This window comes from Ischnura elegans, chromosome 11, assembly GCF_921293095.1.
Source record: "Ischnura elegans chromosome 11, ioIscEleg1.1, whole genome shotgun sequence".
NCBI classification, from domain to species: domain Eukaryota; kingdom Metazoa; phylum Arthropoda; class Insecta; order Odonata; family Coenagrionidae; genus Ischnura; species Ischnura elegans.
The window spans coordinates 29,159,657-29,172,271 of record NC_060256.1 but is presented as its reverse complement, the minus strand read 5'-3'; the positions used below and the strand labels follow the sequence as shown (position 1 = coordinate 29,172,271).

The 12,615-nt window shown below is 38.9% G+C and overlaps 1 protein-coding gene across 1 annotated transcript in view; it reads left to right on the top strand.

The window, feature by feature from the left end:
* LOC124167598 (baculoviral IAP repeat-containing protein 6) overlaps positions 1-12,615 on the top strand; it is a 127,705-nt gene that overhangs the window by 66,636 nt on the left and 48,454 nt on the right. Inside the window, exons 30-35 of the mRNA XM_046545578.1 lie at positions 78-233; positions 420-589; positions 1,505-1,805; positions 2,277-2,544; positions 3,863-4,089; positions 7,907-8,114. Of these exons, the coding sequence (XP_046401534.1) occupies positions 78-233; positions 420-589; positions 1,505-1,805; positions 2,277-2,544; positions 3,863-4,089; positions 7,907-8,114 (1,330 nt within the window). The remainder of the gene's footprint in view (positions 1-77; positions 234-419; positions 590-1,504; positions 1,806-2,276; positions 2,545-3,862; positions 4,090-7,906; positions 8,115-12,615) is intronic.

Here is a 12,615-nt window from a genome sequence, read left to right as displayed (position 1 = left end):
ATGCTCTGATGCAGTTATTCTCCTCATTGACTTAATTTTGATATACCTAGAGTTAATGAATTCTCATATTTTCACAGCCCTCTCCTGAGATTTTGAGACAAGGTGCTAGTGACATGTGGGGAGCAGGAGCTCCGTCATCATCACAATGGGAGGATGGTGACAGCAGTACACCTAATGGACTTGAAATGGTCACCTATTGCTTCGATAAAATCTTCACTGACCTTCATGTACCTGTAAGTCTCAATTCTTTCCCAGATTCTTGTAAATCCTCTGAGACAACTGTAATTATAAGTATTTATTGCAGGTGCTCCATTTCTCTTGTCTGTTGAAAACACTTCACTTATTATTAGTTGTGAAGTATTTGTTAATTCAAGCAATCTATCTCTTGCTTATTGTTTTGAAATCATTTATTTTTTCAGAATTCTCACACCAATTTGGAAATGGTGCTGCAGTTGTGGCTAACCCTGAACCAAGACAACAGTGACCTTCCCACTCGCGTGGGAAGCCTATCTGCATTTGATCCCTCTGTGTGCCCTTCAGTCTCCCTCTCACACGTAGCCATTTCAGGCCTCATGTCAGCCCTAACTTGGTACGTGATTTATGTTTTGATTTTATATCTACACCGTATTCATCACACCGAAATGGTTGTTGCGAGTTGCCTCAAAGCAAAAAGATATCCTTAAAGGGCAGCACATCAATTCCACATATAAAATCTTGTAGTTGGTATGATGATGTTTTAATTCCACCATTCATCACAAATACTGTCATCTCCATACCTTATACTATGTTGTCACTGGCTAAAAAAGTAAATACTGATTTCATTTTGTTGATATTATGAAACTTTTGTGGCCTTGATTATGACAGTGGATATTAACGCATTTGGGTAAAAAATCACATTTGCAATGTTTATATGAGTCTGCAAATTTTGCTGTATATTATGGATAGGTCCAAGAAAAATCTGTCTTTAATCTGTCAATATGAGGTTCCTTACAGCATTGGCATAACAAGGAATGTGCTTTGGGGGGGAATGGCCTGGGGTGTAGACCTCCCTGTGGGGAGCCCTCAGGCAACAGGAAAATTTTTGTCAAATGAAATACATTTTACATCAACTTGGCACTAAAATTTTAACTTCAAGAAGACACAGTTATTAAATGCCCAAGTTAGACAATAATTTGAAATAATTTTTTTTTTCCTGAGGCTTTGGGGAAGGATATATCCCCTCTTCCCCCCATAGTTATGCCACTGCCTTATAGTATACCCCATTTTTTTCAATCTTTAGATGGCTACTGTGTTTAGAGACTTGGTGGGGAGAACATTAGGTAAGAGGGAGGGGAAGGAAGGGAATAGGATTTATTGATAAAATGAGAGGAAGTAGGCCTTTTTGTGAATTGAATAGGAAATTCCATGTTGGGAGGGAAATAAGGTTGGGTAATTAGGAAAATGTCCCAGTTAAACCCACCTTAGCTGGTTGAATACTTCTATAATAATTCATATTCTCCTGCAGGCATCCAAACGTTACCCTGAGGACATGGTGCCTGGCATTCAGGTGTCTCACGCTTGCAGCAAACCTCCCCATGCCCTCCAACAGCACCACTTCACCTGGCATGTCCTCTGCTAGCAACCTCGCCGAATCATTGTGGGGAGGAGTGCCAATGGCTGGCTGCTCAAGTGCCTCAGCACCCCCACCCTTAGAGGACACACTGGTCGGGATGGCCAGCTTCATTGTTAGCGACCGAAATTTTGTTCCAATGCTTATCAGATTCCTGTCTGGTGCTGGGGAGAGTGGTCATTCTAATGACGGGATGGTAAGTTGTGATATGAGGAGGGTTATTTTTTATTGTGAATGACCAAATGAGAGAGCTGTTGGATCTTCAAATGAATCGCTGAATTAGTCATTCATTACTCAAAGTGACTACGACGACATGAGGTTAATGAATCATTCCTATTCAAGTGAGCCATTACATGCATGCTTTTGGCGGTCACTTAACGAACTTCGAAAAAAAATTCTGGTACATTTTTGACTAAATATGTAATGCCATCCTAATTTGATATGTCTCCAGTACTTCAAAACAAACTTCATTGATGATATTTTCATGTGTTACCAATTAAAAATATAGTGATGATGGTGGAAGAAACGCTGATGGCATCTCAATAAATATATACTACTCTGTGGCATTGAATATGTTAAATAATACAGTAAATTCATATACCATACTTGAGATGTCATTTAACTGAATACTATTGCCCCTATTGTAACTGTCCCTAAATTCCAATAGGCTGGTCCATCTGTGTGTCATGCTCTCCATGGATTGCTGCTGCGTTTGGAGATGAGGACGGATGTGGTTGGCATCACAAGTAGACTGGGAGCCTGCCTCAAGGGCTTGTTGCTGAAGGTAGTGTGCCGCTTGGTGTCCTCCCCAGGGGGTGCCCTACCCCTGAGAAGGGGACCCCTGGATGCGCAACATGAGCTGCTCTCTGTTCTCCTCCGTCTTGATTTCAGGGGAGTCGAGCTATGCACTGCTGCCAGCATAACTGAATCTGTGGGTGAGTGCAACTTATTCTACTACACAGGTTAATTCCATGTCGGAATAATATTTACTTTGACTGGGAATCGAAACCAGGACTTGTTGTTGATGTTGTGATTTACAAATGAATCTGGCATTTTCTCTTAAAATTCTCAAATCTTTAAATCAAATCAAACTCAAATCTTTTGTGTCTTTGTTCTTAATACAGTATACTCTCGTTATTACAAACTACGTTATTACGAAGTTCCCATTTTTACGAAGCTAATCGTCGATCCTGACAAAAAGGCCTATCCAACATATAGTAAGAGAAGCGTTCTTATGAAATTATGAACTTCAGTCCTGGTCCTGGTGGTTATAAAATGAACTTCATTACAAAGTTCCACAGGTAATCAACAGAATTAAGGTGGATATGCACTACAGTACGTCATAAGCATCGCGCTAATCTCAAGTTCTCCTCTGCCCAAGACCAGCAATTATGTTTCTTTCATCTGTAGGATATACTTCAGCATCCATGCAGCATCATATAATAAGCTTTAACTCTGTGGAATCATGGTGACACATTCATTACGACTCGTAGATAGGCCGTACAGTAAGTCCTTTTTTTTTGCCAAAATTTGAGTTACGAACATTTAGAGATATGAATTTTTAGAATTAAGGGGTGCCCCAAATTTGAAATTTGGCACCTTTGGAGTGGGCCAATGCGATGCAGTGTGGTGTAAAGGAAATCGTACTTTTGAGTACAGTCTGTGCAAAGTATCCATTAATCTGTTGTATAGTCAGTAACTGTTCAGCTTTTTGCCCGTTCTTCCTTCCAGCAGACAGCTAATTTCTTTTGGCTCCAGCCATGATGCCCGCACAGGTAGAGTTAACGCAGTGCTGCATTTTGCAGGATACCACAATTTTCGATGCCTTGCATAGGTTTATCAACTTTCGAACTAGGACTCGGAACACATCTTGTTCATTAATATCATACACATACCTTTGCAGCTACTCCGCAATGTAACTATGAGTATGAGAGATTGAAGAGACTAGGAATTTCGGCAAGGTATGTTTTTCGCGATGATTCCTAAAAGAATCGCTCTTGCAAAATTCGTTATGACAAACCTCCGGTTTTTCGGTTTTGTGAACTTCGTGATAATGAGAGTTTTACAGTATTTCAAATCTTTTGAAATGAAAAGATTCCAATTTGATGAAGATGAATCAAATCATGCCATATTCTTGTCGATGCACTTTGATTTTGATGCAAGTGCATCTCTCCATCCATTCCTGATAACAAGAATTATTTAAAAGATTGCATATAATTTCATCATTTTTATCTTGAATTATTCTTATTTCAGGGCTCCTTGTGCGTTCATATGTGTTGGGAGCGGAAAGGGTTAAGTGCCGAAGTATCACTTCCAGCCTGGGGAGTTCTTCGCCATCTCTTCCAGGATTGGGAAGTGGGCGAAGTGAGGGGGGATCACGTGCAAGGCTGCCTCCTCCACCCTCATGGGACACTTTAATCTGTGCTCTCCTCAGGCTAGTCACCGTTTTAGTGCAGACACCATTGGCTCCTCAAGTTCCGGTAAGCGAGGTATAATAGTTAAGAGCATCAATTACCAACATTGGAAGTGTATCAGCTTTTACTTTAACGTTGATAGTGAAAACATTCAATTTGTGGATACCATTTGCAATAACCAATTGCATTTGTTTCGGCATAAAAAAGAAGCAGAATAAGAGCCTGCCCCTATCGGAGTTTTCTTTCATTTGATGTATTATCCACATTGAAATAATTTTCTAAGTAAGCAAAGAACAGCACTGAAATAGTTGTTATTTCAAAATGTTCTTTCTGAGATTTGAGTGTTCGTTCGGCATTCGGGAGTTATTAAAGTACCATGGTGAAGGTATGCATTACCCTGTTTGGCTCTTTAATGGTTCAAATAAAAATTAAGTACCTTATGAAAGATATTATCTAGATATCATTTCAGTAATAATATCGTAGATCTTTTAGATATTTCAATATAACCAAAAGCAAGTCACTAAAAATGGCAGATAACAACGTTTTACACAATAGTGATCTCTTGACGGCCCAGAGAACAAAAGAAGATTGAATATTTGCAACGTTTACTGTTGCAATATTTTCCCCAAAATTTACTGTAAAACAGTCGGACAGCTGTTAACAGCATGAAATTGATACTTAACCCATTAATGCCCAGACGTATCTTTAGATACGTCATACTTTAAAAATTCCTAAATACTCTTTAGTTTGTTTTTTATGCAATTTCTTTACGTCGTATGACAGAAGAAAGTCTTCAAATGGTGTACAAGTGATTTAGATGATTTAACTTTATATTTGCAATTGTTATGATTAATTTCACATGGCTGGACATGAACTACTCGGATATGGCTACGCTATGGTCATGTGAAAATTTAATTTTTGCATGAAGTATTGAGTTATCTGAATCCAGTTTTTACCTGTTTTATTTTAAATGCATAAGGAATATTATCATTTTAAAGAAATTCATTTTTCTTTCAAGCTCATGGCAAAACTAATCAGTAAAGTTTTGACGTATCTAAAGATACGTCTGGGCACTTGTGGTACTAAAAATTCAAGTTTTGACTTATAGGTATGTTTCACTATATTTATTGATTAAATAAGTAAATAATTATTATATAAACCTAATTATGTGATACCTCAAAGACAATTTTATATTTCTGCCATTTCATGAAGTATAATATTGAACAATTAGGTAAATACAGCAAAAACAGGATTTTTCTCAGAATTGTGGTGTGTGGTATCCTCATTTGAATTGTGATAAATTACCTTCATTGGACGCATAAAATGAATCAGTATTGAATTTCTGGAGGCATAAATGCTCGCGATATCAAGTTGCCTATCCTGGCACAGTAGCGGAAACAGAAAAAATTCAAGGGGGGCGCAAAAGATATCTTGAGCTACCTTTACTTGTATCGTAACGAAAAATAATCAAGTCACATTCAAAGTTTAGGAAAGTTTTATTTAAAATGATTATACCCATATATACAAGGCAATACCATCTTATGATGTGAAGGAGTTACAATTGTAGTTCAGCAATATTAGGCAATGCGGGCGGCCCCGTAAGAGGGGGGCGCGCACCCCTTTGGCCCCCCATGTGTATCCGCCACTATCCTGGCATCACTTGTATTCTGTATCGCTGACGGTGGAATGCATTGATTACTTTGTTTCTCGTTAAACTTTCCGCAGGCAATGAAATCCAGATTGCAAGCCGGAAATCAGTGTAGGAAATAAGTAACTTTAGTGAACATTGGGAAAGAAATTATGTATCACGCTATGTCACCCAAAACTTTGTACTTTGTATTCAAGTCCGAGTTTTCGAAGGATATACCTGACATAAGGAGGAATCGGCGCTTTAAAAATTTCTCAAACGTCTCTTTTGTAAATGATTTTTTTATTACTTTTGTTGCGCACCCCTTGCTATATAAGTCAAGAAAACAGCATAGGGGCTACCTTTTACCGTTGAGAAGAGAAGACGTACCTTAGTAATGGAGCAGAGGTGAAACATATCTGAAATAGCTCTACCATCAACGCTGTCAGCACTAAAATTCAATACAAGTTTTCTGAACAGTTGTTAAAAATGTTGGTACATTCGTAGGTACAAATCGAAGAGATTTATAAAGTGTTTGGAATATCGCTTCTCTCAGGTTATCACCGTCTACCTTGTCGATGGCTTTATCGGAGGTCATCTCCAGACTGCACCATCGAAATAGTTTCTCAGTCAATGCAAAGGGACAGGTTTGAAGAAATTTTAAGGTTTCTGCATGAGGCAGATAATTATTATAATGGGGAGAGTGATGGCAAGGATAGGCTATGTAAAGTTCAACATATGTTTGAGATTTTGTACTAGACTTTCAAAATTGTGAGCGCTGGAGAATACTGTTTGGTGGATGAATCACTCAACCCCTACTATGGTAGATATCGCTGCAAGCAATGTGTTATAGGGAAACGAGTAAGAATTGGGTTAAAATTAGTTTATTTCCGAATCAAGTCAACCTTTATCATGCTGATGCCAATCTTGAGAGAACAGATCTTGGTTAAGGAGGAGATGTAGTTTTAGGACTCATGGATGAGTGTAAATTACCACCAGGTACAAACATATTTGTTGGCAACTTATTCACATCAGAAAAGCTGCTTAGAAAGTTGACTGGAAGGAGCTTGTGTGGCACTGGAACACTTCGTGACAATAGAATCAATTATGTATATATCCTTCCAGAAAAAGCTGCATTTCAATAATCAAAATAGGGACTGCTGAAGTTAAATGGAAAAGTTTCTAACGATAAATAATACATAGTTACATGAGTACTGATAGCATGCACAATAAAATGAAAACTCCTGTTTGTTTTTCTGTTTCCAAAAAGAAAATAACAATTTTCCAATGCCATTGGCGATCGCAGAATACAATTCTCATATGGGTAGAGTGGACCTGTGTGATCAATTCTTGGTAAGTTACCGGACAACAGTCAGGAATGAAAATGGTGGTTCACTTATTTTAGATGAGACTTGATGTATCAGTTGTACCGGGATGGCTATGGTATATAAAACTGGGATACAGGGTCACACCGCTGTAAAATTTCAAAATGCAAATGTAAATTGTTCATGTAATAATACTATAATAATACTCAACATTATATTATTTTATGCATAAAAATTAAAATTGAAGTTCAAAAACCAGTGATGAAGGCATCAGTAATGAATTATATAGCAAAAACGTGCATCAACACAATTAAATGATAATGTACATTTTTTTGACCCCTTAAGTGCCCAGATGTATCTTAAGATACGTATAGGATTAAGTACTATGCAAATGTTAGAGATTTTTTAAAATATTTTTTCCCACATCAGGGGTGATGCCTAATCATAATTTAAGCAAAAAAAGTAAATTATTTTGAAAAAAATCTTCTGGGCATTAATGGGTTAAAACAGCATATTCATTTCTGACGGATTCCTGGGTATTATAGCAACTAAACACCATTGGTGAATGTTTTCCAAACATTGAATCTCTCACAATAGAGGTTGCCTACTCCAAAGGACCTTTTATAAACCATATTTTTTAACATGCTAATCATAGGTCAGTTGGTGCCCTGGAAATCTCTTGTTTTGGTGGGAATATTGCAATGAGCTGTACTTGTATTAACATGGTTTCACTGTATTCATATTTTCTCTGTGGCAGATATCAATAAAAGCAGGTTCAGCATTAAGATATATGTTTGTCCTCTCCTTCAGAAGTGTGGAATAAAGTTGTCAACTATCATGTCACAGCTCATCAATGTTTAGAATTATTTTTTCACAGCAATATACTCCTACTTCCATATCATTTCAATGTAATGTTTTTGATTCATGACAGATTCGAGGAAGTTCTAGCATAAGTAGAGGGCTTGATGTAGACGCTCGTCTTGAAGACAGTCAGCAGAAGAATGCAAACTCAGTCGCCCAGACAGATGAAGATAAAGCAGAGCGTCAGCAGATTGGTGGAGATAGCCTTGCTGGAAGAGATGCCTGGATGGGATTGCAGTCTCGCCCAGCCACCAAAGTGCCATGTGTGGCAGATACAGGTGAGGCTGACAGGGACGAGTGGAACTCATTTCTCACATGTGCTACCCGCTTTACAATCACTGGTTTGTTACTGATCATGTGCACACAATTCATACTGGGGAGGACTTATTTATTTCTCTCCTGGGTACGGCAGCTGCTCTGGCCAGGCTGCTTTGTCTTTTCATGTTTGAGGTATTTTCCCTTGCTGTATTTCTCCTGCTCTATACTGAAGTATATTTTTACCCTAAGCTCATTTATGCTCTGAAAAATGTTTTTCTGAAACATAATGTATTTCGGAAGTAAGGAAATAAAACTTTGTAAGGTTCACTGTTATTTAATTATGGGCACGACCCGGGTTTCGTAACTTGGTTACATCGTCAGGTGACTTATCTTGCATGCATCATACATTTATACACAAAGTACACAAGTAACAATGAGGACATCTATTGGAAAGGAAAAGGACTGGTTGGAAGGGTGAGGGTGAGGGTTAATCACGGAATGGAATAGTGAGAGTGGGGGGAAAGGGGCAGCCTTGATTTGGGACGAGGGTTTTTCCCTCTCACTAATCCATTCCGTGTTTAACCCTCACCCCCGCCCTTTCAACCAGTCCTTTTCCTTTCCGATAGATGTCCTTACTGTCACTTATGTACTTTGTGTATAAATGTATGATGCATGCAAGATCAGTCACCTGACGATGTAACCAAGTTACGAAACCCGGGTCGTGCCCATAATTAAATAACAGTGAACCTTACAAAGTTTTATTTCCTTACTTCCAATATGGAGAGGTTTCACAAAGTAAAGCCTGAAGTTATTAGTTATATAATGTATTTCCATTTAAACTTAGTTCAAATTGTCTCAAGGACTTCTGAAAAATACTTCAAAAAATCTGTTGCACTGTGTCAGAGAATGAGAATAATCAGAGGTATATGCTCTGTGCATTCTAATTGCAAATGGTAATGCATTTATTACTCTTCAGTACATACCTTTTAAATCCTGAAAGAGGCACACCCTTTTCCCCCAGAAATTAAATTCACTTATCTGTTGAACATATTGTAAAGATTTTCCATTAGCATGGAAAGTTAAATAGCAACTGAAAATCCTTAAAATTTTATTGATGCCAAGCTTTCCTGGCATTATGTTTGGAAAAAGATTATTATTTTAAGTAGACCCTCAGTCATTATGAATCGAAACAAACATGGATTTAAAACTTGGATAGTGAAATTCATTTTCAGAAGTGAAATAGGCAACCATCACTGCCATATAGTCTTTTATAAAGTGACATTGTCCTTTTCCTAATGTTGGTGAAAATTTGATAGATATGGTAATACAGTAAACTCTCGATTATACGAAGCAGGATTTTACGAAGTTTTCGATTATACGAAGTGATAGTGCGGTCCCGGCGAAAAGCCTATGGTAAATACATGGTGCTATTCGATTATACGAAGTTTCGATTATACGAAATGTTTCGAATTTACGAACCTCGGATCGGTCCCCAGGAGCAAAAGGCATTCGTTTTTACGAACTGTAGCGAAATATTTGTCAACAAAACTAGTTACGCCGGCGTAAGTAGCTAAAAAAATTCAGCGCTTCCAACTGTGGTTCATCAAAAGTGTGAAATCGTAAATGATAGTGCAACTTTGGAGAGAAAGGGTTCACCTAAAACCTCACGGTGGGAATTTAGGGGAAGTAGGACTTAATTAAAATATCGCGACTGATATAATGCCCCTATTTACTATTTACTTCGTAGTTTAACATGTCAGGAAGGTCGAGCGGGGTACTTTGTACACTCCTAATTAACCCTTTGCACTGCTGTGAACGTACCTGGTACGTTCGCAAGGCAGGCTGCTGTGAACGTACTTCGAAGACTACTTGACTACTTTTCGCCGAAGCACTTCGAAGGGTCCCTAATCCGGGACCCTTTCCTCGACGAGCTCACCCTCGCTGGTCCCTCTCTTCGACCCTCCGAGCCTTTCTACCCAAAAGTGACCGCTCTGACTGCATTTTGAAAATCTATCAATCAATGCCATCATCAAAAATAATTGTTTGCATCGCACTCCTGCCTATCAGGCATTCAAGTACGTCTCTGAACCGTGTTTCTGCGATGAGGAATAACGACTTTGTTAACTTTGCTAAAATGGCCAAGTTAATAAAATTGTCATTTTTCGTCGCAGAAACACGGTTCAAAGACGTACTTGATTTCCTCCACTACAATCGCAAATTGATGGAAATCGGCCGGATTCCCTTTTATAGCGCATCATGAGGATGTTCTCGAGGTTGGTAATAGATACCACTAGCCTACTAGTAATTCTACTGCTATAATATCACGGCTATGGTTGATTCGTTACGTTATACATTCAGGAAGCAGCAGCGGATAAAATCGCGGAGGAGATTAGAGGCTTAAAAGATGATTTTGAAAAATTCTTGGAAAAAGCAGGAAGAGCACAGCGCGCAACATCAAACGATTATATTGCCCTTGACGATGATCTCCGGGCTTGCGACAATGGGACGCCGGTACATGCGTCGGAAGAAGCAGTGGCCGGGACTAGTCATAATAGCAGTGACGACGAAGATGAAAGTGAAGTAATTTCACCAAATAAAAAAGAAGTACCCGCTGCCCTCCAAACATTAAGATATATTGATCTGGCTAACGAGTTAGGTCCCCAATTTCATTCCCATTTATGCAAGTGAGAAACCATGGTGGAAGCGCGATGGAGAAGGGCAAAAAGGAAAAAAATAATTGATATTTAAGTAGTATCTTTTCGTGTATATAATAGCCTTCCTGAATAAACAACTTAAATATCTTAAGTATTGGGCTCTATTAACCACCAACTTATTTTTCAGTCTACTCGTAATGAAGACGCACTTCTAACCGTGAACTTTCTTCTCGCGCGTCTCCCCCTTTTCCCATGCCGAGAGATCTTTTTTTCCAAAGTCTTTGTTTACTTCCTCCCGCGACCTTCTGCTGATCTTGCTGACACCCATCTTACGCATCCCAACCCCCTCGCTCCCCAGCATTTCCCATTCACTCCCTCCCCCCTAAGGTGACAGAGGTCGAGTGCGTCGCAAAAAATACGGCCCCCAAACGTAGACTGAGGCAGAGCTGAAGGCCATTTCCCCACCCTTCTTTCTCCTGCCCCCTTCACCTGTGTTCACCACTCCTTTGTGCTGACCACACTTCTTTCCTCAGGCAATCCCCATCCCACTCTTATTCACCCCACCCACTGGGAACGTTCCCCGATTGTGGAGAAGGGCATGGTTCATCTTTACCTGCAACGGGGGTAAGTTATTAACAGGAGAGAGGCTGAAGAAGTATCTTCCACTATCAGGGAAATGGTGCCGCGCTTATAATTCTCTCTCTTCTTCTCTGCTGACGTTTCAATTGAAATTATTTTCTTTGCTCTTTCCTCACTATATTTATTTACGATTATTGCGCGACTATTTTTAGTGCTAAAGCTAAGAAAATCTTTTCTCTACGTCAACGATTCTTTGCATAACTTTCAATACGGAGGAGAAAGGGACACGAAAAGTAAATGAGGTGAATGTACAGGTTTTTGCGTGTCATTTTTGGGAATTCACGCAAGTGAACCAATACTTCACACACGTTGAGAAATGATGAAACATCTCTTGTAGAAAAACAATCAATGCGGATAATAACGTTTCCCTCTTTATTTCTCCGATAATGGAAGATGTTTCTCCTGTCGTTTTCCGGTTGGAACCTTGCTCCTGTCGGCATAAAAGAAGAGAGAGAAATACTATATGAACATAGCACTTCACACCCGGTATGAAGAATTTGGTCCGGATGAAGAATAAAGTCTTTCGTAGCAACGTCTGCGAAGATGATGGAGCACAGTATCCGGACGGAGAGCTCAAACAGAATTTACTTCAAATATTTGCCAGAAGATAATCATATCCTACGAAATTTAGAATCGTAACTGAATCTCAACAAAAATAACCAATGGAAAAGATGGCACATTCAACTGAATATACAGAGTAACTCGAAATATTAACTTACGAAGGTTATTTTGGAAACGGGTGGAGGCCCTCGTTTTTTTTTCTCGTCACTGAGCGATAGAGGGCGACATAAATGGCGGTTAGGCCCATAGAGGTTACTATGGTTAGGCCGGCTGCCGCTAACATTCCGTGGGTGCTGGAAACAAATATCTATCTTACGCGAACTTAATAGTTGTTATTCGCTCCTAACCACAAATTTAGAACATTAAATTCTTATAATAAACTTTGCAATTCATTATTTGATTACGTTTTCTAAACTGGTCGGGAATTTCTTAAGCGATCGTTGATGTTGAAGTATGACCAAGATGTGGGAATTTTATGGTGGTATAATTATTTAACGATTTTTCACATACCTTACTCGATAACAAAAACCCTTTTCTATGAATTATACCGAGAATAACCACCGAAAACAATTAAATAAGACCACTAAAGACAAAAAACGGCGGAAGAAACAAAAGCGAACATTTTTTCGTGACTTATGAAAAAGGTTTGAATTTACGAAACTCGATT